General features: G+C 40.4%; 1 protein-coding gene and 1 long non-coding RNA gene across 2 annotated transcripts in view; both read left to right on the top strand.

The window, feature by feature from the left end:
• Positions 1–1227: 1227 nt before the first annotated feature.
• Positions 1228–18614, top strand: LOC128453605 (uncharacterized). The gene is made up of 3 exons (XR_008341523.1): positions 1228–1734; positions 15403–15610; positions 18507–18614. It is a non-coding gene; the product is annotated as an uncharacterized LOC128453605 (long non-coding RNA).
• Positions 18615–22146: 3532 nt separating this feature from the next.
• LOC128453865 (neurexin-1a) overlaps positions 22147–26396 on the top strand; it is a 255113-nt gene continuing 250863 nt past the window's right edge. The window contains exons 1-2 of the mRNA XM_053436966.1: positions 22147–22306; positions 23770–25109. Coding sequence (XP_053292941.1) covers positions 24398–25109 — 712 coding nt within the window. The 5' untranslated portion in view covers positions 22147–22306; positions 23770–24397. The remainder of the gene's footprint in view (positions 22307–23769; positions 25110–26396) is intronic.

Below are 26396 nucleotides of genomic sequence, written 5' to 3'. Positions count from 1 at the left end.
GTGCGACCTGGTGTTGTTTGGAGTTGCGTCGCGGTGCCTCTACCTGATGGCACAGTCTATTCATCAATATTAGTGTAACTATCAGAGTTACATTCACTATTAAAATGAGCCAGTCTTAAGGGGAACTTGAACCCTGTGACATTTAGGGAAGAAGGCTTCATGCTCCGTGAACCTAATGCAGAATAAACGTGTGGATGTGTGCGGCACGCAGCAGTTCTCCTGTGAGGACACACTCGGATACACCCAAGAGAATCCTATTTTTTTTTTTTGCTTTATACTTGTCAAGCACCCTTTGTTTGTTTCGTCTTTGCTTAGCAATATATCACAGCCAAGTATCCCACACATACACATTATCTGCCTGGTGTGATTCAACCTTCACAGGTCAAAATTCATACCTTTTCCCCTAATATCATCTCACGCCCTCCCCCCCTTCTTTTATCTCTGTTGTAACCAGGCATAGCATTTGTAACTGTTATCTGTGTTATGCAATGAAAGATGGTGTGTTGTCAAAGCGGACTTTATTCAAAATGAAAGCGAAGAAAGCGGAGAGATTGCACAGATACTGTCGAGGAATAATTTATAGGTGCGAGTCAATAAACAACGCGCAACTGGTATAGAAGCCATAAATGCGAAGACTGAGGCTTTATATGAAGCTACAAAAACGTGAAAGCATTCATTATGTCCAATCAGCCATCAGTAAATAGTCTGCTGGCAGCACTGTTAGGATCCCTTTCATTTATTCACCAGTATTTGAGCCAGATATCCTTGTTGTTACCATCACAGACTATTTATCCTCACTTTGCCTCAATCTGTCACACTTTGGCCACTTTATTCAAAAATGTAATCGAAGAGTTTAAATTACAGACGAAGAGTATGTTTTTTTCTGTCTACTGACGAGCTTTAATAATGTTTGATATAAAAGCCAGCTCCAAAGCAGGAATGTTTGGTTTTGATGTTGGAGCATCCTTTTGGTTACATCTTAGACATGCACTCTGCTTTTCTCAAAATGGGAGTTGACTTTTATGCGGTGGATCTCAAGCAACCTATAAATTGAGGGATCAACACCAATGCTCAGTGTCCCCGTTGCGAGACTCAGACCGTGGACCACATCTTCAGAGGGTGCCCATGGGGTCCCTCTTGCTCCAGAAGGAGATGAACAACATCCATCCATCTGTAGAATGGATACGCCACTGGCGGGATAAGATATGGTGATGATGATTAAATGAATCATCTATTTGACGTATCCTTGCTCTCTAGTCTTTTGTAAGCTCGTCACACAAAGTAATGCATGCAGGCAGCCTCTTAAGCCACTTTTTGGCTATTCCCTAAAGTATTCCTAATGTTTAATATTGAAAATTAATTAAAACATGAATGAGGCTTCAATATCTAAATGTGGAATAATGTTTTCTAAGTAAAGGAAGTATAGCCATTATTAAAAGTGTCCATATTCTGAAGCAACTTGGCATGCACGCCATCACAATCTCCCGTAATTACATTCTCTGACACAATACTTGAGGAGAAGCCTCTGTGAACTGGAGAGACCTCATGTAATTTCTTTCTTCTTTTTATCCCGAAAGGCGCCGACTCCTTCCTGTGTCTCCTCAGACGAGTTGTGTAAAGATATGGCTACAGGCGATTGATTGAATAATCCTCCGCAGCCCTTATCTCAGCCCAGTTCATCACTCCATCCAACCTCCAGAGCAAATCTCCATATCTCCTCACACTAGTCCACAGGTAACAACACTGTTCCCAGGTCTATCTCCCCACTCAGCCCTCCGTCTCTCCGTCTCTCAGTCTCTCTCTCTCTCTCTCTCTCTCTCTCTCTCTCTCTCTCTCTCTCTCTCTCTCTCTCTCTCTCTCTTCTCCTTTCGCTTGTCACTTTCTTTTTTCTCTCGGTGTATTCAGACCCGACATATTGTGGCTCAGAGTGCCCACGTTAATCAATAACAAGTCATTACGTTGTCAGATAGTTTGTCTCTATTTTATGATAATCTACTATTAACTGCCATACCACTTACACATGCCATTAACACACCAATCTGAATGTTACTGGGTTGAACCAGAGCAAGGTTTCTATTGATGAAATCATGGTAATTTTTTTTTCTACAGCCGTTGGCCTTTTTTTCCCTCCATGCTGTGGCCTTGTGGCAAGACGAATGTTTCTATTCATTCTCATTTCAGACGTTGAAAATGGTACAAATCAATGCTTGACACCTCACTTTAACCTTGGGTTGTCATTACTGTGCTCACATTAAAGCCAGGCTTGACTTGAGCTAATTTAGCTAAATGAGGATATCTCCCAGCAGAGATGGAATGATGAAGGGGAGCCTTGGCAGCGTGACATTTATCCCTGCAGGAAAAACTATGGATTCATTGTCAAACCTTTTATTGGGCTAAAATGCAAATAACATTCATGGTTGTTTGTTTTTGTTCAGTGCATTTGAGTTGTTTGGTCTTTTAAATAGTATATACTTATTCATCTGTCCATTTGTTTGATAGTTGGTTTGTTTGTATGTTTGTTTGTATCCCGGGAATCTTTTTATAACTTTTGACATTTTCACAGATTTCCCAGGGAATAAGTAATGGCTATTGATGAAAAGAATCTGAAATATGTTTGGATTAATATCTAAAAGTGCGAGCATCCTGGTGCAGCTTGTTTGAATTTAATTGGACTATTGGGCCTTGGCAGATGTGCTCTACTGAGTGCTATACTAGCAAAACAAATTAAAGCTAAAATGACTCAGACTAAATTTTTCGGGGGAATATGTTAAACTGAGGATTTAGGAATTATTCCAGAATTTTGAGAAATACTAATTTGAACACAGTTCAGGAGATCTAGTGCTTTACAAACTTCCAGAATGGGACTTTAAGGAAATGTTAAATTTGGTAAGAGTGCTGTAGGATCAGGCTTATTGAATGGTTGGACTGTTTATGTGCTCTGCTAATAGAACATGATATGACTTCTCACAACCAAGTATGTGGTCATTTTCATGTTCGAATGTGCGACAAACATACAATTTAAGAAAAAATCCAGGTTTTCTGTGTCTATGATCAGGCTTTGTACAAACATCATTATCATCAAACGTATCCTTTCTGTTGCTTCAGGAATGCATTTCACCCACTGATGCAGAATGTGCTATGTCGACAGACTGAGTAAGAAGGAGTCCAGTAGCGGGAGTGTGAATGTCTCCTTGTGAGATAGTCACACTTCTTATCGCCCCACGTATTCAGACACTTACGTCATTTATATGGTCTGTGTGTTTACTTGCCAACGGTTTATTTGCCACCCTTATCCATCACCCATCAGCCTCTGTTGGATTCGTGCATCTGGGTAATCTTGAATCTAGCTCGGGTGGCAATTGTTCTCATTGTGCATGGAGAGATTTCTTTATGCCGCTACCGGATCTGTCCATCACATGGGTGAGCTCCTCCAGCCTAATGCTTGCAGACACTCATTACTGGCTCAGAGTGAGTCTTGATTAGAATAATGAGAAATTAAATATTTTAAGAAGGAAGGATACTCGCTTTTTCAAGTCTTAATCAATTTTATAGATATTGTCAGGGAATTAAATTAGACGAGATCAAATTAGCATTTTCTAACTATCACTGAAAGCCTCCCTCCCTACCTGGCAGAGTCCAAATCCAGAATCAGAGTCTCTTCCACGGTAAACGTCTTCATTAAAATAATACATATTGTTCTGAAGCAGGAGGTTGCTCCAAGTTTCAAATCTGTGCATCCAGCGTATAATGAATGGGAAAGTGGAGGAAATCCTTCGCAGACATGAGGTTCTTTAAATAGAAAGATATAAATGTGTCTGGGGTCAGAGAGGATACAATGTCTACTACCTAGAGAATGTTGGCTTGTCATCCGGTGTGCTGAAACGTACTGAAGCAAGCGATGCCATGGTTCAGGGTGAACATCTAGTCAGGAAATGCTCCATTGAATAAAACCACAGAAAAATGCCCCAAAAAAACAACTCATGCACTGAGACACTAAAAGTATTTGTTGAATTTGGGGCTGAAATTAAATACAATAATACGTGTAAAGAGACACTATTGTTCATATACCCTGATTAACCTAAAGGATTAATAAAACCATCGCCCACGTGGCTATTGCTCACTGAATAGAATAGAATTTTCTGCCATTACATACAAAACAAGGACGTTTATGCCATTAAGTCCAGAAATCACTGCTCATTGTGCCGAATGTGTGCATCAAACATTAATGCTGCAAGATGGGCCATATGGAGGGATGGTGCTGAGGCGGCATGTACATTTATAGTCGGATGCTTTTCAAAGACTCAAACAGTGAGTCTTTTTTATTTTTTAAAAATCATTAAGATCCCACTCACCTCCTCCAGCAATGTCAAACGAGTGCCAATATATATCTAAATGAATGAATAATCGTTAAACTGTGGATGCTGCGGAGGATCATTGAAATGACTGTGAATAATGACCGAGCAGATGAGACAGTTGGCCCAGCCGCTGTCTGAGTTGGTGTACATGATAGAGTTATTATTCAAGTGCTCGGCTCCAATCATTGCACTTGACAGGGCAGGTATGCAGAAAATATATAAGAGGGAGTCAATGAGCCCCACACATGGAGACAGATTCAACAGCTTTACTCTCAATAATTTTACAAAGCTAAATACAGTTGTTGTTTTTTTGAATTTGTAGAATTGTTATATTCACACCTGCACTGCTCAGCGGTGGCAGGACGTATTATAACCAGTGGTATTTGTTCGTCTGTCCCACAACCAGGCAGTTTTATTCCTATTTGTTAGTTAGTTGGAGGCAGAATCATTATCTACTGTTTCTTTCAAATTCATCAAAAGTCAAAGACACAGCATGGGATCAAAATGTGAGCCTACTGCATGGGGAGTGCACTCAAAAGTACACTACACTACACTACAAACAAGTACAATTGGAAAAATCTTGTATTCAGTTTTTTTACTGGCTTACATCCCTCTTATGATAATAATGTCGGAATTTTGACAATATATATACTTTACTCGTTTAGCCTAAAGTAAAAAAGTTAACAAACTCTATACATGTTAACAAAATAGAACATTGGCTGATACGGTATCAGTGCATTTCTAGTCTTTGAGAAAGTTTGATGAGGCCAGTCCAACAATGTAGCACAGGTTAAAACAAAAAAGAAGAAATGTCTGGTTAAAGCTGGCAAGCTGATTTAGAGAGGCAGCCTTTTAAATCGATTGATTTATTTGTTATTGGGAAATAACAAGGAAGACGGACAGAGCCACAGGAAATTGAGAAAGTTATTACTGAGACCAAGTGGGAATAGCAATGTCTCAACTGCATGCTCAGGTTGGTGAGGGAGAGCTGCTCTCTAGTTGGCCGGCCAGTCTGGCTCACTGGTTCTCAAATGTGCTTTCCAAGGCACATCTTTATATGATTATATTTAATTCGTCATAACTGAGGGCGATTACCAGACTCACCTGAATGGGATGGACGAGAGAGCAATGGAGCTAACACTCAAACTTCAAAAGAGCAAACCACAGGAAAGGATGAGGTCACATGATGTTATGGGAGATGGATGTTTTTACAGTGCAGTAAGTCATTAATAACAATACAATTTTGATCAATGTACATCTGTAGCTCCATTGAATATTAGCCTGTCGGCCTGTCGGCATTCGTTGGTGTTACTATATGGGACCTTCATTCTATATGGAAAAATTAATATTGATCACTGTGCATGGATGGAATAGTCCATTGATGATTTGCTTGAGGGTGGTTGATATGTCAAAATGCGTGGTTAACTCAATATGTTGTAATCAAATCATCAGATTAAACAAAGAAGGATTCTGTGAGATTTTGGTTGCCATAGTCCAACTGCATCTTTATTTATGAGCCGGACAGGAGAGCGAGGAAGAGGGAGTGGAGGAGATGAGGAGTGAGAGAGACAGATGAGACACCAAAAGAGAGAGGTGAGGAAGAGGAGAGCATCAGAGAGACAGAATAGACACAGAGTTAACACATTAAGTCAGGGGCTGAAAATTTGTCACGGTTCAGAAAGAAACGCTCCACACACAATAGAGGCAGAAGCTCAATTTACCTCTGGTCAATTTTCTAAATTTAACAAATTTAACAAACTACGAATATAGTAGTTGAATGTTATTTTTCATTTCATGTTTTGAGAGCCAGCCTCCACACCTGACTAAAACATTTGATAGAAAACTGTCTCACATCTTTCTAAGTATTAGCTGACCTGAACAATTGAGCAATATGCTATAGTCACATTTTATTAGATATCTGTATGGTGACAGAAAAGGGAATTATATGATATTTAAGCATTTGCCAAAAAATTGAAATATTTTGTACCTTTACAAATCATTTATTTTACATCAAACTCTTCAAACTGCACCGGATCATCATTATCACCTATCAAATCAGTAGTTAACATGGGTGCAATGTAGTATCCATAAGTCGCAGTAAGTTAAAAGTTTTCAAACTTACTGTGAAACTGTCTGCAAAAAAATAGAGAAATGCAGCATTGTTGAAAATTGGCTTCTAAAAAATGCTCTGGCACAATAAAAATTGCATAGTTTGCCCTTTCAACAGATCGAATGTGTCACTGAGCAGCACATATTACTGAAATGTGTGTATTCGCTCACACTCTGAGGTACATTTGAATAGTAACAAGCAATTGAACGAAACAATTTGAATCATGAGTGATTTTCACTTTAAAAACAGGCATTTCTGAAGCACATCTTTCCTCAGACGTGATGGTTTGCTTGTTTAGGGCTGGTGCACACTAGACTAAAATCGGTCTATAAATTTGCCCCTTCAGACAATCGTGGGGGCGTTCCAGACTGGAGGTCACTCGTGCCGATTATCTGACTAAATAATCATGACGTGTGAGGGGTTTATAAAAAGAATCGTAAGGCTGTAGGGGAGAGCGGGGTAATGTGGGACATCGGGTGATGTGAAACACCCCCTGTATCTAGGCAACGGAACACATTTGTGGTCATGTGACTATTATGTTTTCAAGCCCCTCCCATTCCCCCCTTGCCATGAAGGAGAAGTTGATGCTGGTGCTGTGGAAAGTATGTTTTTTCAGAAAAAATTGTTTTTTGCATGTAAAAGTAAATTTTCTTGCTTTGAACTTAATCAACTGTTGTGTCAAAACAAATTGATTCAGGTAGAACAAATTATATCACACATGTTGATGAACTTCCAACATATAAAACCATGTGATTGATGCTAGCTGAAGATTAGCCTGAATTGATAAAATATGTTGTTTTTCTAAAATTGTGGCTGTGGGGTAAAGTGGGACAAATGCTGTGGGGTAACCAACATGAAGCACAAGTAAAGTTTAGTCTTAAATATACTTTTGTGTTATATTACATTATATTTGTTTTATTTTTAATGTCATAAACATTGTAGAAAAGCCATCATGCCAAGAAACTATACACCAGGAAGACAACCTGGGGCGATACACCCCTCGCAGAGATGGAGAGTGCAGCCGCTGAGGTCATGCAAGGAAAGAAGTCCTTAAGAAAAGCTGGAAGGAATAGAAATTTTGATATGACAACCCTCAAAAGATTCATAAAGAAAAAATAGAAAGGGAAAGTAAAATCAGTAGCCTGGGGTTCAGTAGCTGAGGTAAAGAGAATATTCACAGATGAGATGGAGGAGGAGCTTGCCAAACACTTGAAACAACTAGCTGACCAGTTCCATGGCCTTGCTCCAGTTAAGTGCCGTGAACTGCATTTTAATACGCAGAGAAAAACAATATCCATGTCCCTGCCAATTGGACAGAGAAACAATGTGCCGGTAAGCTGAATCATAATAATCATAAATGTGCTTAATTGACCAATCCCCATAATTCTGTCACTAGTCTGATATTAGTGGTTGTCAATCTAGCTGTCGGGATTTGAACTATTACAACATGTGTTGTTATGGTAGTTTTAAAGTGGAAAAAGTAAGTGTCCCACTTTACCCCAGCTATGGGGTAAAGTGGGACACTTGACCACTTTTTTTAAAACAATCATATTTTCACTGCCCTTTGTCCTGAAGACATTCTGATCATTTCCATTGCTAGAAAACATCCTGAATTAATGGGAAATGTGTACATTTTACTGATATATCATGTTAGCTCGTGTGATGGCCATCACACGAGCTAACATGATATATCATGTTACCCCGCTCTCCCCTGCCGATTGAGTCAGAGCCAGGGGCGGACTGGGAGAATAATTCAGGCCGGGAATTCGACTCGATTCCAGTCCACACTTCAAGTTAAGGACTAGACCTCTAATTTTGTAGTCCAACCCTATTTGGGATATATCACTGCCCTCTGCCATCTTTTCAGTGATTTCATCTTTGCCAAGTGCCATAAAAATCGCCATTTATATGGCGACACCTGTGAACTAGGTCTGGCAGACAACTCGAGCTGCGCTGCGCCAATCATATTACATACATCATGTGACATACATCATGTGACATACCTAAATCTCCACAACCATCTATAATACACACCCACCTTATCAGGTGGTCTATTTAACCAGAGAGACATTTCCCATCAACCCCTCTTGCTTGCACTGCTGCTGCAGTATTGTTACCTGTTGCTTCAAACCCTCCACCACCCCAGCATCCACCTGTAGGCTCCAACGGGGGGTTACAAGTATTTGCTCATCACTCCCATCATTCCTGTGTAATCATATGGGGGAGTGATTAAGTTGGAGCCTAGATGCCGTGATCGAACGTGAGTTGTCTGACTGAACTCTTGCTACAACCAAAAGAGGGAAAATCTGATATTTCCAAGCGCTTTAACTTAAAAAATTCAGATTGTCCTGATATTGTCTGGGTGAAAATCTGAGGTGGTGAACCATCATTGTGAAGTGAAATTGGTCTGTGGAAATATGTCTGTTCTTGAATTAGGTTTTCTTCATTTTAAAGTTCACACAGTGGTAATGAGCTCCACTTATACATTTGATTAAAAATGGTCCCAACAAATCTTTGTATCATTTGTTAACAAGCGAACAACTTGCTGTGAAATCTTCAAGGTTTACTAAACAGATGGTTGCATATTTTGGTGATTTTTAAATTTATCATCAGCAAGCAGTTAAAATAAATATGAAAACCAACTGATGACAAGGTTATTTGTTGTTATTGTCATTGTATTATTGTCACAATTAATATATCACTGAAACCAATTGTAAAAAATGTAAGAAGCATTGTTTGTCTTTTGTTGCTGTGTTGTTGTGATTAGTAGCCCACTAAACCATTCACACTGATGTGTTTAACTCCAACACTGTTAAATGATCAGAGCCATGATCCTGTGTCTTTATTCAGAAAGACGTACACCGGTTGATGTTACCTTACTTTTTATATTTAATTACCATATTTACCAAATTCATAATATTTACTTCAATAATAAACTTCTCTCTACACACCCATCTCTTCACTGTCCCCTGCTGCTGCTCCTCTCTCCTCCAAATCCTCTCATCACGCTCCAGCTCGTTTTCTGTGTCACTCAGCTTCTCAAAGAAGGCGAGGTAAGATTTGGGGGGAGCTTGTCTCTTGTTTGTCTTCATCAGCTCGTCCTTATCTCTCACTAACGCCTCGAGCTCCGCCCGTTCACTTTTCAGAATGTGAACTTGCTCTTTTAGAGAAGTGTTTACTGTGTTGAAGGCCTCCACCTTTCTGCATCTGTCTCTCAGATCGAGTCTGCTGCAGCTTCACCTCCAGCGTCTTTGCCAAACTCTTCTTCAGCTCCTTTTCTGTTGCAGTGAGCACGGCCAGGCAGTCAATGTAGGCGTTGGTGCGAGTTCTCCTTTTCTTAGTAACACTCATGATGAGCTGATTCTGGTTCACAAGCTCATCCACCAGCCTCCTCTGTACAACCTTCAGCAGATTGACCTGCTCCTTCAGAGCCTGGTGCTCCTTCTCCACCTCCACCTCTCTGTTCCAGCTTGTCTCGGGCTGAGGTGGCTCCTGGTGCAGACTTGCCTCCGGACTCGTGCACTTGGCCTGACACTCAGTGAGCTCGACCAGGCAGTCCATGTAGGCTGTGAAGCGAGCATGCCGTTTCTTAGTCAAATTTTTTATGAGACCATCTTTGTCTCTCAGCTGGTCCCGGAGCTGCTCCACCTGCTCCTTCAGAGACGAGTTTCCATCCTTGAGAGCCTCAATCTCACCCAGAGAGGGAGAGAGAGAGAGAGATTTGATCTTCCAAGTTTTTTTTAAACGGTCGAGAGTTGAAAATCCTCCAGTGTGCATCAGCCCTTACTTGCATTTCACTTGATGTTGGTGAAATGTTAAAATTCAAATTCACTCAGATTAAAGGATTATCTTTTTTTCATTCTAACCACATAGAAAAAGCCCTATCTGCTATATCTGAATGCCAATTGTACAGAAGGTTTGCACATATCAATTTTCATTTTTAAATCTTATAAGAAATGTCTATATAGTATATGTTCAAACCAGAGGCTCAATGGCCCTTAACAAACAACACGTTTTACCTTAACTGTTAGTAGCATACCTCTGTAATGTGTGCTCGTGTGGTTCCAAGGCCAAATGTATTTATTGGCTCATCTACCTTTTCCTGCAGCATGTGACATGTGGCAGGGCGGTGATGAAACAACCTCCCTGGCTAAACTGATAAATAATAGCCAGGGTTTCTCCGCTCATTTCCTTTGATTGACTCGAGCTCACACTTAAAAGGAAATGAACCTGGGCAGGAGTGACAAGCCTATTCAGCGTAATGCATCGTGGTCGTTCTAAGACTCCAGATTTGTTCCTGCTGTCTGGGAGAAGCCGCCATCCTCTGCCGTAGGAGTGGTTAATGAAGTGTGTTCCTGGGCCCTGGTTGGCAGTTTGACGAAACCACAGAACGGGGCGATCCTCTTCCCTTCCCCCCCGATGAAAGGACTGGGAGGGAGTGAGATGGCTGTGAATTGGCCGATTTCTCTTCCTGTCAGGAACAGCGAGCAACCAGCCTTTGCCATGCAGCTGTTAACTCCTTTTAATTGTAGCTCTTCACAGTGCTCGGAAAACAAGTGGCCTCTGATTTGTCCGGCTCCTTCTCACGTTAGTGTTTGAATTGTTATGAATTACTCCTATTTTGAGACTATTATTTCTGACCTCACCCTTCAACCAGTTTCTTTTCAAGCTAAAAGAGGATTCAGTGTTAGAATACATTAACAGGATTCTGTCGAGCTCTCTTTTTGAGCACGCAAAAATCCTTTCTGAGATGTTTGGACTATTTCCAAATGACTGCCCTTTGAATGTTGCCTCTCCTGAGGTATACTTAAGGAGTTGTGAACAGGGGCGCCAGGATTTGTGCATACTTTATCATTAGTTGCTGATTTACTGACCTATCATCAACAGTCACTTTTAAGTTAACTCTTTCTGTTAATATACTGGGTTATTCAGGCATGCAAAAGTAATTTCTGTATTAATCCAAGAGAGAGAGAGAGAAAATGAGGCTGATAAGATGGATTCCCGCTGGCCCACTGGAGACGAAGGCTGCTTCCCTCAGAGTAGCAGCGACAAGACGGCTCAGTTGACCTCATGTTAACAATGTGGAAACATTTCACCTTTCTTACTAGTAGAGTAACACACCGTCAAGATTTGCTGTTATTAGCAGAACATGGACAGATTTAGCCTGGGCTGCAAAATGCCTCCCTCATGCAGACGCACAGTATTCACAGTGAATATGTAGCACTAGTGGTTTAAAGTCATTAGCTTTAAAATTTTGGAACTGTTACATAACTTTAGAACTTAGTTTCTTCTAAATATATTGACGCAGTGAAGTTCAGAATGAACTCCCCCATAGTAAAAACTTACCCAAATGCTCAGAAAGCCACAAGTAGTGTTGGCAGGACATGTAAGTGACCTATTTGGAAAACAAGACTTAGGATTTATTGCTTGACTTATAAGTAAGTCTTATTAGTAAAATAAAAACACTTGTGTCGTCTGACTTTCGGCTTCTAATTTGAAGTGAAAAGAGTGGGTGCAGCAAAAAGGCAAATAAAAATTGCTGGTGAAGAAACCGCTTTCTAAAAAGTTTCCAGTGGAAACAGAACACCTCCAGCAGACACTCTAGGTAAGTAGTTTCACTTGTACGTGCACTTTTAGGGTACACGCCATCCCAGCACTGCCAGGTAGACACTGACCTGCTTCCTGTCTCAATCTGTGACTGTATCCTGAGCTGAGACAAAACACTTTGCTGCCTGCCCTGCACTGCCTAACTTTATTATACACACGTTTACTGCATTAGGTTTACTGCTGGGAACGGACAGTTAGTTAGTCTTATGGGGCGAAGTGTTTCAAGCCTGGAGAAACAAAACAGCAGGACGGGGCCAGTTTCAGTTTCAAGCACCGTTTTTTTCCACCTTTCCTTACACAATAACATTTTGACATGGAAATAGAGCTATTCCATAATTATTTTGAGATCCAGGGTTAACATCTTGCATCGCCATTTTTGCATTGTAACTGTAGTAATGTCAAGACACATGCAGGCAAATTGGTTCAATTTTTATAATCCTTAAAATGCTAAACACCGTATAAATAGCATCTTAAAGGGGATTTTAACAATTTTATAAATTTTTACAATTCCATAAAAACCCTACTCCTACACAGCTTCACCACTGACTTATCCCTGGAGCTGTTATTCATATTAAGGTGCCATATGTAAGTTTTCTCTGCTGCTGATCGTGTCTTCTTTCGTGGCACTGGGCGGATGGATTTATGAGACAGGGCAATAATACACCATCTAAGCAGTGCTTCTCCTTCAGGTCACACTGGACTTGAAAGCTAACTCTTGCTTGAAGAGGAAAGAAGTTTGATGCGAAACTACCAACCTTTCTGGTTGATTTGAAAGTAAATTGCTTTTACTACCAGTGGCGGTAGTGACAAATATCTCAGGGGCGGCAATTGTGGCGATGATGGCTAAGGTTCCCGGTTTCCCTCCTTTTGTAGATGCTTGCCTGATGTTTTAATTCGGTCTGCGAGGTCCTAATTCTTTGGTTGCCAATTCATCCTCATTGCTACAAGGACTGAATGGCAATTCTTAAGCGTCACGATTTAGTTGCTCCCGTTAGCCATGACTGTGACAGTGGCGTCATCATAGGTAAGGCGTGATTGGACCGCCCACGGTGCACGTGAAAGTCTGAGAGCAATGGGGGGCGATTTTTGGCAAAATGGAAATCTCTCCATAGTCTATTAAGCAGGGCTTGGCGCTGCAGCTGATCGGACGATGATATGAACACCTGTCTTGATAAAAGTATAATTTAATATATTTAAAAATAATAACGATTATAATCATCGTCAACATTTATCGCTATCATCTTTTTCCTTTTTTTCTTTGGGAGGGTGGCGCCCCCTATCGCCCCCTGTTGACCAGCCGCCCCTGTTTACTGCTAACGTTGGCTATGCGGCAATAGCAACACATTGGAATAGCCCCTTTAAGCCTCTCACAGTGAGTTATACTTCTTTGATACACTCGTCCTTAATACAATCTTAATCTCCTGAAATATTTATGCACATCTATTATGAATGTATGTGTTTCTCTTGTCCTCAACCGCGGTGTCATACTGAGACAGCAAGCGTTGCTCCAACACTGCGCATTTCAAAACTGCTCTGTGTGAAAAACCCACTTGATCTAACCGTTTAATGAAGTGAAAGACAAGAAATCTTTCAACACAAGAACAATAGAGCTCCGGGGCCATTAATCACTTAGTCATTGTCTGCCTGGTTGTCCCTTTATCACTGCGCTGCAGTCACCACCACGGCCATCAAGCCTTTTCTGAATCTCAGTGACGGCAGACGGGTTTTACCACATTGTTTTGAGAATCTTTAAAAAGTGATATTTTTGAGGAGCCTGTTATTTTCGAAATTTCAATCAATATTGTTTTAGAAACCCCTTAACTCCAAAGTTTGAAGATAATTGATCACCTGCATTAAATCTGCATTAAAATAGAACAAGTCACATAAACCTTGGTAAAACCTTGTGAATTTTAATGTTGTCTGTGCTATTGAATAGTCTGTTTCTCAGAGGAGTTGTGTTTGCTGAACTTTGAGGCTATATAACCAATAAGTAAAGAATTATGTGCATTTTTTATCTTTAATCTCGAACCTTGAATGTTTGTAGCTATGCCCCCCCCCCCCCCCCCGTTATAAGCTGTCCAAAAGTATTATGTTATGTTGAGAAGCATTAACTTTAAGTTATGAGCATAATTACACCAGTAACTTTTCAATGCAATCACATTTAAAACCTGCTGTGTTTTCTATTGTTCATGTCGTGATCGGATTATGTACATATCCGACATGTCTCACAACTATTTCTTCATTTATCTATAGTCATTGAATGGACACTCGAGCTGTGGCAACAGAGGTATGTGTAAATTCACTTTATGCTATGTCAGTAAACATAGCATAAAGTAAATATGAAATGCAGATGCATTTTCACCGGAGGCAGTCCTGTTCAATATCTGAGAAGATAAACTCCAGTGAAAGTACACCCAAATAGAATTTAGGATTTTATTTTAAATAATTTTAGTGGGCTAGGAAATATATCAGATATATATATTTTGTGTATGTGTGTATGTGTGTGCGCGAACTGTGTTGTTTTGCTATTTTGGTGTTTTAGAATTTATATTGAGTAAAAAGCCTTTTCCATCGCAAAAGCACTGACGATCCTGAACGATAAGGGAAAGAAGCTGCCACAAAATGCCGGGTTTACTATTTGTGATCAGCAGGTGTGTCAACATTCTCATCTTATCAGGCCATTTCACACCAGCTTGCACTCCAATGAATATTATTCCACATTATCATATATTGGCCAATGATCTGGCCGCTCCTTTACAACTCCCTTTGCAGCACATACTGATATTATGAAATTTGCCTTTTATTAAGATGCACTGTTCAGTGACATCCGATATCAATTTAGACGGAATCATGTCGATACCAGTCTGGTTTTAGACTGAAATACAGGACGGGTTGTGTGATTTGTCAAGAGCTCAGCTCCAGGAATTCTACCTTGACATTATAATAATCCTTTAATGGCTGCACCTGATGGAACAGGATACGACAAATAAGGAACGAGGCTGCATGCTTCCGTGAGGATTAACGCCCATTTCCTGACATGGTCAAGGTTTGCCTTAATACCTTTGAGGATTCTTGTTGAAATCCATTATTCATCAGACGTGCACATGGACTCGCCTACGCAAACATTATCGGTAAACAGTTGCTTGCATGTTTATTTACACATAGTCATGAGAGTCCCTACGGCAGCGTAGACTGAAGATCTCATGAATAGTGCAGATAAGAGTGGATGAAGACCTTTGAGAGAAGCTTGATCTTTTATCTGTCATGAATGCAGGAGTGTCGTGCAGCCTGTGATGATCTCTTGTGATCCACTCACCCAATCTTTCAAAGGGGATTTCTCAGCTTGCCGGGATCTGCTGTACCCAGTGGTCTGATATGAAGATAGAATAAAGGGGCGCAAGGATAATGCTGTGTGACGGACTTTGTCTGAGTGGAAGGAAGTCAAAGTCAACAATCGACAAACCACAGTATGGAGAAAAAAAGATCAATACTAATATCAATGTTTGGAGAGACGCATCACTAATACCCATCACGACAGGTTTGTACCACACACACATCAGTCATAGACGGGATATTTGACACCTTGACACCAGTACATGTAAAAGGCATTCAGCTGTGACATTAATGTCACCGAATAAATGTCATTCTGTGTAGTATGACATATAGGTCACAGCCACAATGGTAATTAGACTAAATGCTCCGGTATTAGATTGTAGTTTGACGCTGTCATGAAAACGAGGGTAGCATCTCTTTACCCTCTAATGTCAAAAATCCTGCTTTAAACAGATTGATTCTTATCGCCACAATGTCACATCACTGGACAATATAGGCAAACCAGAGCTTTGTGGATTTCCATTGATTCCAATAGAAAAGTGTAGACTTTTTGTCAAAAATCCTGCTTTGTTGCGACCAGCCGCTGAAGGTTTTGGTTTTGCATGGTTCCTTTATTTGCAGCTGCTTTGTTGTTTTGCTTCTTGAAGAATGTTTTTTATTTGCAGCACATTTATGCTGTTGTATTTCTTTACTATTTATGTTTTTGAATCAGGAGCATTTCTGAATTTGCAGCGCATTTCTTAAGACGGAAATGTTTTTGGCCATGGCAGCATGTTTGCCCTTGTCAACCACTGTGCAGTGCAGCGTCCATCTCATACAAATAATTCCCCATCTTCAAAAAATTCGGCCGGTACAAAAGAAATCACGAGACACTCGCCGTCAATCTGCGTTCTATTTATAAAGTGAAATAATACAGACGCACTCAAAGACTGACAATTACAACGATATAAGCTACATAAGCTGGAATAAGATTTGTCTTTATGGATCCCCAGAGGGAAAATGTTGATGTTAGAGTAGTAAAACATATTCATGTGAGATGGTGAAACAACAAAGACAAAATATGGAAGGAGAAATTATATGGAAAATGGACTCAGATTCTACACCACTGTATATCCAATGTGTATCATGAGCACCAAGAAATCCATGATAACAAAAGTCAATTCTGAAGAGTAGAGTTCATCCTGGGAAATAAGTAAAAAATATCACCATGAATAAGCCACCGTATGTGTCATGGAGGATATCCAGTGGTTTGTGGTCGTAACGGCTTAAATCAATGGTGTGATGACAAACATCTGCATCTCTTCCTGCACTGGAGCCAAAATAATCTACAGACTGACTTAAAATGTGGGTTTGATAAAAGAAACCTGTTTGTTCAAGCAATTGTCTACTTTACAAACCTGGAGCTACGACTATGAAAATGTACAACGAGAAGTATTATGCAAATACTGTGGAAAAATGTAGGAAAGGATAAAAAAAATCAATTGATTCAATAATCCCTGGATCTTTTGTCAATAAGGACCAAAGCAATTTGTTCCAGGCTGTTTGGTCGGTCTTTGAAATCTAGGTTTTAATCAGATTTTTGTCATGTTAATGCTTTTCTCATGCATCTTCAGTAGGGTCATTATGCTAGAGTCAATACAATCAGTAAGCTCATTTGAGCCGGACATGTGACCAGCTCCCTGATCCACACTCCTACGTTTCATTAATTCCTCCAAAATTAAATTCAGAGTTGCAATGTCGTTTCCCTCCCTCGTAATCTAATGACTGTAATGATACAGATTTCTGAATTCAATCAGCTTTAATCTCGGGGATACAGATGCTCTCAATGGGGAGAGAAAAATGCTCTCAGCTGGTGAGTGGTGAAACACTTAAGAAAAAAAAATGGAGTTACTTTAGACGGATGAGGACATTACTAAAAAGGCTATTTGAGTATTTCCATTCAAATCCCTGCCCACTACGACCCCTCTGTTGTGGGATGAGACTGCTCCGTGGCTGTAAATTTTAAGTTCGAAAAAAGAAATGTATATTACGGGTAGAAACTTGTTGCTTCCCTGTGAAAAAGCTTATCAGTTCATAAAAAAACTAGAGGAGCGCCCTGAGAGCACATGTCTCCACCAAGGCTAATTCCCTATCTCGCCATATCAAAGCCGTGTTTACCACTAATTATCCAGAGTGTGGTGGCCTGTCATATTTTAATTTGTCCTGCTACAGTTTCGTAATAAACCCGGATAAACGTTGACACTTCCCCTAAGAGATCCCCAAATTTGTGTTTTGGTCGGTTGCTGCATTGCACAGCTGTGTGCAGAGCCTTGTGCTTGTTGACGCTATCGCTTTAAAGTTGTTACTGTCCAACACGCAGACTGTCGGCTGCAGTTGTGCACGTACCAGCAAGTGGTATTCAATACGATACTCTCTCATGTGAGACCTTCTCTTTCCATCTTAATCCTGTGTACCTGTCACTCAATACCTGTTACTCACATGAGTGACCTTTGTGAGCATGTGTGTGCATGTGCACCCAGCTACTGCCCGAGACTGAGTGAATTCCGAGAAAGAAAAAAACATCGATACGCCCATTTATCAGAATACATGATCAGTATCTCCGTCTTTGTCCTGGTAGTTTTGTCAAAACTATATATTTAATGATATAATTACATTCAGTCTTCACTCATTTTACTGCCCCTCCTCAAAGCTCCACCCTCTGTCCACCCACCACACTAAATGTCCATCAGCTAGCGTGATTGAAAACGCCTGTGTGGGCGTTAAGGGTCATTAAGCCAGTTTTCTGCATTCTATGATGTGATCAATGTCAAAGTGTAAAGTCATAGTTTTAAATTTGCTGGAGCAGGATTTGAAGTTAAAAACAAAAAACAATGTGTCTTGAAAAAGAAGCAGTACCTCTAACTTCTTATGAGGTTGAAGATTGTATGAGTGTGCCAAATAAGTAAATGCATGCTGTTCCTATGGACTGAGATGCAAATTAATTCAGATTGCAGGAAAGGTAACCTTATTTACACAGAACTGTACCCTGAGTATGTTACTGCATTTATTTGTCTGCCAGCTCTTCTTGTCTTTGACAGTTGGATATGTTTCTTTATACCCAGTCTCTCTGAAAAACCAAGAAAGGAAGCACCGGCCTTCAAGGCTGTTCCCGGCATCTTGGCTGAAACCCCACCACTGGACTACAAGAACAACCTACTGTTACTTCAAAGGGAGCAAAGCAGAATAACATACATTTATATGTTATACTTCTTCAACTGTTGTTTGAAGGGAAAGACAAAATAAATAGTTGTAATATTTACATTGTGTTTGAAGAAGTCAATTACAAAGTATAAAACATCCAACTGATATTTATTTATTCTGCATCTCAACAAGTATGTACATGTTAGTAAGATAATATTATGGTTTTCTGAAAGTACCTTTTTTCCCCCCCAATTGCTGTAGAAATGTGCCATTTACTGTATCTATTGTGTCTGGATGCAGTGGTTAATGATGTCTGTGGTCACATCACATCAACAGAAACGCAATTGGTAGAAGAAAAGTTAGATACACCGCTGAAGCTGAAACTAAAGTACAATAAATTTTTTACTGATGAGTATCTTAAGTAAATTACTTTGTTTACAGGATTATTTTTTAAGGATTATTTTGGATAGAGAGAGATTATAAATGTATAGACAATAAAAAAAAGCTGCCTTTATTCTGATGAATCCACAAAAGATTAGCCTCTATTAATCTTAAATGTTCAATCTCTCTGTTTTGACACTGTAACCTCCAACGTTTAATAACATCCCTATTTGGCTAAGCTTGGTTACTGCAGTAAATAGCCCCCTAATAGAAAAAGCCCAATTTATTTTGATGTGTATTTTTTCCTATTACAAAGTTAATGATGTGTAAGGTTTTAACTATTGTGTATCATCCAGTTGCTATTGTACAAAAGAATATACATTACACACAGATTCAGAGGTCTAGTAAACATTCTCCATCAGTCAGACGCTCCTGTCTTTTGAATCCTACAGGTTTTTAAATGTCTTCCTTTTTTAATTCTACTTCAAGCTACTTGTAGTGTTTTTATTATGTAAACTTTGAGCTTACAGAGTTCCCGTGTGAACAAATCCCATATGTGGTTTCCATTGGACATCCAAAAGTAATCTCAGCCAATTTTAGCTTATAAAACAACACAAAGGGTAATAACATTTAAAGTTGTTAACATGTACTAAAGCTGTAACTTGAAATTTCAAGTGCAATAATGTCAGCAATCAAAAACCCACTGAGCAGTAAGATAGCAGCTATTATCAACAAGCTACTATTATTAACAATTTAAGGTTTAATGATTATTATAAGCAACAATATTTAGTTGTCAGACAAACAGTAACAAATCTCCGCTGTTTTTATTCCTCAACACTTTTTTGGTCCAAAAAAGTCAATTCTTCACAGAAAGTTACACATCAGTGTGAGAACCCATCAGTTTAGAGATACCACTCAAACGTTGTAGACTTCTAAAATTGATATATATATATATTCATTCAAATATCTGTTCACCATATCCACTAGCAGAGCCACATTACTATTCATAGTCTGTCCACATTCTGGACTAAAGATTTTGTCTGTGCATTGATATCCAGCAAAACGGTGGCTAAAAGGGAAAGAAAAATATTCTTACAGGGGAGAATAAAAGAAATGACAGTACTACAGTCTTCTTTCTGTATGATCTTTTTGGAAATGTGGGAGGTTACATGTCCCATGAAACACACATGGAAGCTTTCCACCACTGAATTGAAAGACAGATTGCATCACAATTGCACCAGACACAAGTCTGCAAATTCAATACGGGGCGTGACTCGTGTGGATGAAGCATGTGTCGGGCGTGCTTAGCTGTTAGGGGAGGAAACTTTGATATATACAAAATGTTCACAGAAATAAGCATTACGTGTGCTTTTATAGCAAAATATCCCTTGACAATTGTAAAATGATCAATATTATTAAAGCTGTACAGGTGATGATGCCCTATAGTTTATTTTAAACGTGCAAAATTAGGTTCAATGTTGACATTACCTTTATTAGATAGCCACTGGGTTAAGCCTCTGAAATGGGTTAGCTACCAAATACAAATTGCTGGGCTACAATTGTAATCAGCAGCATAATTAATTGAATTAAAAAAAGTAATATTATCTGAACCATGGACGCTGCCACTTTTTAATTGTTTTGCTCTTGAAACATCTGAAAGCAAATGAGCTGATGAACACTGGAGGAATTATTAAAACAACATTCAAGGTGAATAAACATATTCAAAAGTCTATAAAACAATCTGGGCTGATTAGAGCCTAGTTTATAATCTGATGATGTCATCACGGAATGTCAAGGCTCTTCACTGTTTCGGGACACGAGGTGAGGACACACAGCACATGCAGTACAATCAAATGACCACATACACTCTTGTTTATTATTCCATTTAATGAACACAATGTTCTAGAGACTTCAAAACTTGCTGAAAGTTAGAATTAGTCACTTTTAAGATACTAAGCATCAACATGAAATATTCATCATGTATCATGTTTGTTCTTCACATTTGCGGTTCATTTAACAATAAGTCCCTAATTACTCAGCAAGTGACATTTCAAATACAAACAGAGACAAAGACAGGGCTGTATTATGACCTTTTCTTTTATTCTCTGTATACGAAACTACCAGTCCTGTGCTTTCATTATTTACAATCTTAGTATGCATTAGATATAAATGCATTGGAATATATTAAAACAAATGGGCATTCACAGAAATATATAATTCACATAATTATTTCAGAACAAATATCGCCCCAGTGATACGTAAATATTTAGTAAAAAACTTACTACTTATTTGAAAAAAGAAAAATACTGTACACTGTGTGTAATGGGATTCTTTATTATATTATTCACGCAGTATGAAAACCTGTAAGACCCTGGGGAATGTAATGAAAATATAATGTAATACTGCAAATGCCATAAAGACATTTCTAAAAAGCATTTAACTCTCCTTGAGGAATTATCCATTGAGCTTGATCTCATTATATCCGCTAAACTGAGAACTTATAGTGCTGTTCAGACGTAACAGAGAAGTGATGTTGAGGCTAAAACATCAGAGTTTTTTAAACCAGGTAAATTCACAAGTGCCTTTAACAAGGTCATACTGTATTTTATTCTATATTTCTAACCATTTTGATTTGTATTTTTTATCTCTCTCTAAATGTCAATACGATCATTTTGAATTATTTAATTTATTACCTTTAATCATTGTACATCTTTTTTCAACACTTAATTTTACTTTAAAAGTGTTAAATTGATGTCTTCTAATTTAGTCTCTGTTCTTTTTAATGTCCCTGTGCAGCACCTTGAATCTCTGTGTGAAACGTGCTTTACAAATAAAATTGCCTTGCCTGCTATAGTGTTCTGTGTAGCCGACACTGACCCTATGTACACTGGGCAGACCTAAAACCCTCCCTGTCTGCTCAGTGTCTTTAGTGCCATCAATTAATCAATCAGGGCAGTTTTACAAGCCTCCTCTCCGAACTCGCCTGCGACTGCCATGAGTGTCCGGGGATGGATGCAGGCGGAGGCGGAGGCGCTGTCCAAGGTGCTGCATTCAGCCCCTCCCCGGCAGACATCACGGCGAGAGAGCGAGAGAGAGGGAGGAGAGAGAGAGGGATAGAGAGAGAGAGTAACACGTGATCCTCGGTGTCTGTGGCTCCTGACAGTCGCTGGAGAAGCTCAACAGGGAAACCAGATTGCAGCGTTTCCCTCCACACAACATAACTGGATTTTCTCCTCCTTATTCTCCGTCCAGCGGTTTGATCCTCTCCCCCTCTTTTTCCACTTGCGTTTTTGTTCCCCTGGAATCGGGGAAACAAACTTGGGAGGACGAAATATGTGAGGTAATTGTTCTTTTTCTTCTTCTCTCTTACCACTCACCCTGTAAGGTTTTTATTTTATAGTAGTTATGGAGCAGAACGTGGACGCGTCTTTGCCTGTTTCTCTCTCTCTCTCTCTCTCTCTCTCTCTCTCTCTCTCTCTCTCTCTCTCTCTCTCTCTCTCTCTCTCTCTCTCTCTTTCTCCTTCTCCCTCTATCCCTCTTCTCTGGCCGATGCTGTGATTCACATGAAATCAGAACCTGATGAAGGAGGATTTGAAATAGATGCTCCGGAAAACACCGCGTTGTTTGTTTCTCCCCTCTCTCTCTCCCGTGCCAACTATTCAGGGTCCCGTAGAAGTAAAGGTGCGCACGCAAAGGTAACGAGAACGCCTCGTCCAGATTCTATAGTTATGCGCTGGAAACTCCGCATAACATAGCACCATAACCGTGCGCCTTTTCCAGCTGTCGTCCCGGCTGAGATGTTGAGGCATGTTATTGATGAGGTGATGGCGGAAACAGGAATCCTGTCTCGTCTCTGCAGATCATCTGAAACGATCGATTTTACAGGAGATGATCGCTCATATATCTTGTTTAAATCCTGGCGATGATTTTAAATGTTTGACTGACATTAATCGCATTTAAACGATCATTTCGGTCTGTTTAAAGTGCGCTGCCTGTAATAAGTGAAGCGGATCCACAGTCCGGGCAGCGGTGGCATATTTTCTCTCTTTGCGATGGAAAGTATTTGCGGAGATTTGGAATTATAAGTCTTTTTGTTTTCGTTTTTCGTTTCAGTGGTTTCATATACAGAATTCGCCTGATAGTGCAAATAAAAAATATAGTAATAAGAAGAAAAAACGATGTGTGAGCAGCAGATTTTGGGGGTCTGACTGAGACCCTGTATCAGCAGCTCCACTGGTTCGTCTTACACAAACCGACCACTGTGAATCAAATGACGCACTTCTTCCTCATGTTGGGACTTCAGCAGAGGGCAGGCTACTCTTGGAATGATGCTGATTATGACGATGCAAGGTGGCAGAAGTTGTATCAAATTTTTAAGCAAAAGTTATGTTGTAAATGAGTTAAAACCACCTTGTTTTCATATGTTCTAACTGACATGTCTGCAGGAATTTGAGATCAAACATGATGATTTACAAATCTGCAGGAATATGTCCATGTTTAGCTTTCTTTTGGGGGAGGGACATCAAAACAGAATGATGCCCACACAGTGCCCGGTACTGAAATTAAGAAACGTGTCTCTGGTCCGTGTGCTTACTGCTGCTCGGTGCTTCCTGGAAAGCCCCGGTGATATTAATCTAATGAAACTGCTTGTGTTTGCTGTAACAATGGCCTCTCTGGATATAAGTGCCTCATTGGTGCTTCTGCCTTAATCATAGCATTAAGTTTGGCTTTTGACCAAAGTGGATTAGGAGACGGATATGGCGAAAATGCTGATACTGTACTGAATTTGCTTTTCTTTTGCAGGGAGCTTTGCGAGTGAGGACTGCCTCTTGCACACAGACTGCTTCCCTTGCTGAGCTTATCGCCGGCGTGGCTCCATAGGACATTTTCTCTCCTTGATACAGAGGATGCCGGGTGAAAAGCCCCGAGCGAGGCTCCAAGTTACCCGCCAAAGAATGTTGGCATGAACATGAAGATTATAGTGCCATTTCAACTTGAGTGAATCTGTGTACATTCTAGCCGGCAGCAGGAGGGACTGTTTAATAATTACATAAATTACCTAAAGTGTGCCCGATGGATATTTGAATCTTCGTCACTTTGCTGTAAACAGCCATGGCAGAGGGGACCTTTGAACAGTTCAAAGCATTTTGGCGCAGACAGTGAGAGGTTTGGCCGGTGGCCTGGACAGTTTGAGGTAATGGTATTTGCTCCAGGAAATAAGTGCTGGCCAAGCCCATTGATATGCAAATATATGACAGCGATTACTGATTTGTGTTAAAATGCATCAGTTCACGCTTATATATTCATGTAGACAGTCAGTTATATGCCAGTCTACTCTTTCACAATCAACCCAGCGCATATCCTGCCAAGGCAACAAGTAAATTAAGACCGATAAATCCCTATCCACTTGCACAGAATCTGTGATCACACGATGGTTTTACAAAAGCCACATGGCGCCCATATCCTATGGGCTGGGCTGCTCATCTGCTGCTTTGTAGAAATAGCCACTTGCCTAGAATTCACAGGTGCTGAGGGACAGTGGGCACGATTTCCAGTGTGGAATGCGTGTTGCGAAAGTGAAATGAGCTTCAGCATGAAAACGAAGAGTTCCCACGGGCTGCTGGTTTACTTCGACGACGAGGGATTTTGTGACTTCTTAGAACTCCTCATCCTGAACGGCAAACTCAGCCTGCGATTCTCCATCTTCTGTGCCGAGCCCGCGACCGTCGTGTCCGACACAGCGGTCAACGACAGCCAGTGGCACGCGGTCACGCTAAGGAGAAACTTTAAGAACACAACCCTGATGGTGGACAACGAGATAAAGTGGGTCGAGGTGAAGTCCAAAAGACGGGATATGACCGTTTTCAGCCCTTTGTTTGTCGGCGGAATACCACCGGAATTACGATCTGTGGCGTTGAGACTGACGTCGGCTGCCGTCAAGGACCAGCCGCCTTTCACTGGATGGTTAACGGACATAAAGGTCAACAACACGGAGTCTGTAATGGTCGACAGTGAGGGGGTCTTGCACGACCTCTGCGGTACGGCCAACATGTGCTTAAATGGAGGAGTCTGCAGTTTAATTAACAATGAAGCGACTTGTGACTGCTCTCAGACTGGCTTCCAGGGAAAGGACTGCAGTGAAGGTAAGACATCTGGATTCCGTCGAGACAACACAGTCGCTCCAACATGTCGTCTGTGGCACAAAGCCAAGTGCCTTATCATAATTACCATCCGTCCTAACGTAACACATTCCCTTCCTGTACGTGGCTAAAGCCGTGTGTTTGCATCAGTCTTAGGATATGTGCCATTGATCTGCGATATACACTTTTAATGAGTGAGGCTCCTGCAAGGCCTCATTAGCCAAACATGCAGGTGTTCTCCGTCCCCTAAGGTGTCGCCCATTCTCATCAAACAGGTCAGTGGGGATTGGTTGACCTATGAAACATCATCTCCAATGGTTAACCTCAAATGCTAGGGAAGGAGTAATCATTCAAACGTCAGTTGGAGTAAACATGAAGGATATAATTGACTTGAAAACAGATTCATACACTTGGGAACAGAGGAAACCACAAGTAGTAACCAGGTGAGGTTTGTGTATCAGTTGCCAGTGGATAAAAGCATCGTCAATAATACTCTGATACCTAAGCGCAGAATTCAGATCAATCGTTATATAATGTTCTAAATAAAAGCAAAAAACTAAAAACCTCCCTCAAAGCAGTGGCCCTAAATGTTTGAATAATCCCAGCAGATAAAAGCGTCATCATTCAGGAGGGTCAGACATCCTGGATGTCTTTGAGGCAGGGAGGAAAGTACGACCCTGTCACGGTCCAAAGTTGGGATGATGATATCAGGATCTGTGTTGCCTCTCATCCTCAGCATTGCTCGAACAGAAACTGTATCAGTATTCAGGGTATTCAGTGCAGAGCTTCCCACAGGTTGGCAGCTCACTGCTGTGGTGGGGAGGAGCAGGTTTGTTGGTCAGGCCAAGTGCTGATGGGGGGAAGGGTGTGAATGTTTATGTGATTCTTAAATGTACAGACACTCAGAGGGACTTTAGCGTGTCCTTATATGGCCATACACCATTTACATTTCGTATAATGAGCTCACGTGTCTTTATTCGAGCTCATGTCTCTTTTCTTTAACAATAAGCTCATTAGGAATGGGTTGGCTGACCTACTGCTGCAGCATAAGATATTCTCTTCTGATTGCCATTAGTTCTTTAGGCAAATACGAAACACCATAATTAAAACTGTCCTCTACGCACTGTGTTTTATTTTCTGCTCTGTTCATGTTTTGTTTTTTTTGGGGCGAGGACGCGTAGGCTCCTTTACAAACCTGGTGCACTGACACACTGAGTGATGCTGTAGTTCACTAACAGGATTTCAGTGTTGAGCAGCATTAAAGTCTTTGTTTATTTAGACGTCGCTGCA

Source organism: Pleuronectes platessa, chromosome 12 (assembly GCF_947347685.1).
Source record: "Pleuronectes platessa chromosome 12, fPlePla1.1, whole genome shotgun sequence".
Taxonomy (NCBI): domain Eukaryota; kingdom Metazoa; phylum Chordata; class Actinopteri; order Pleuronectiformes; family Pleuronectidae; genus Pleuronectes; species Pleuronectes platessa.
This window is presented reverse-complemented; position numbering and strand designations above follow the sequence as displayed.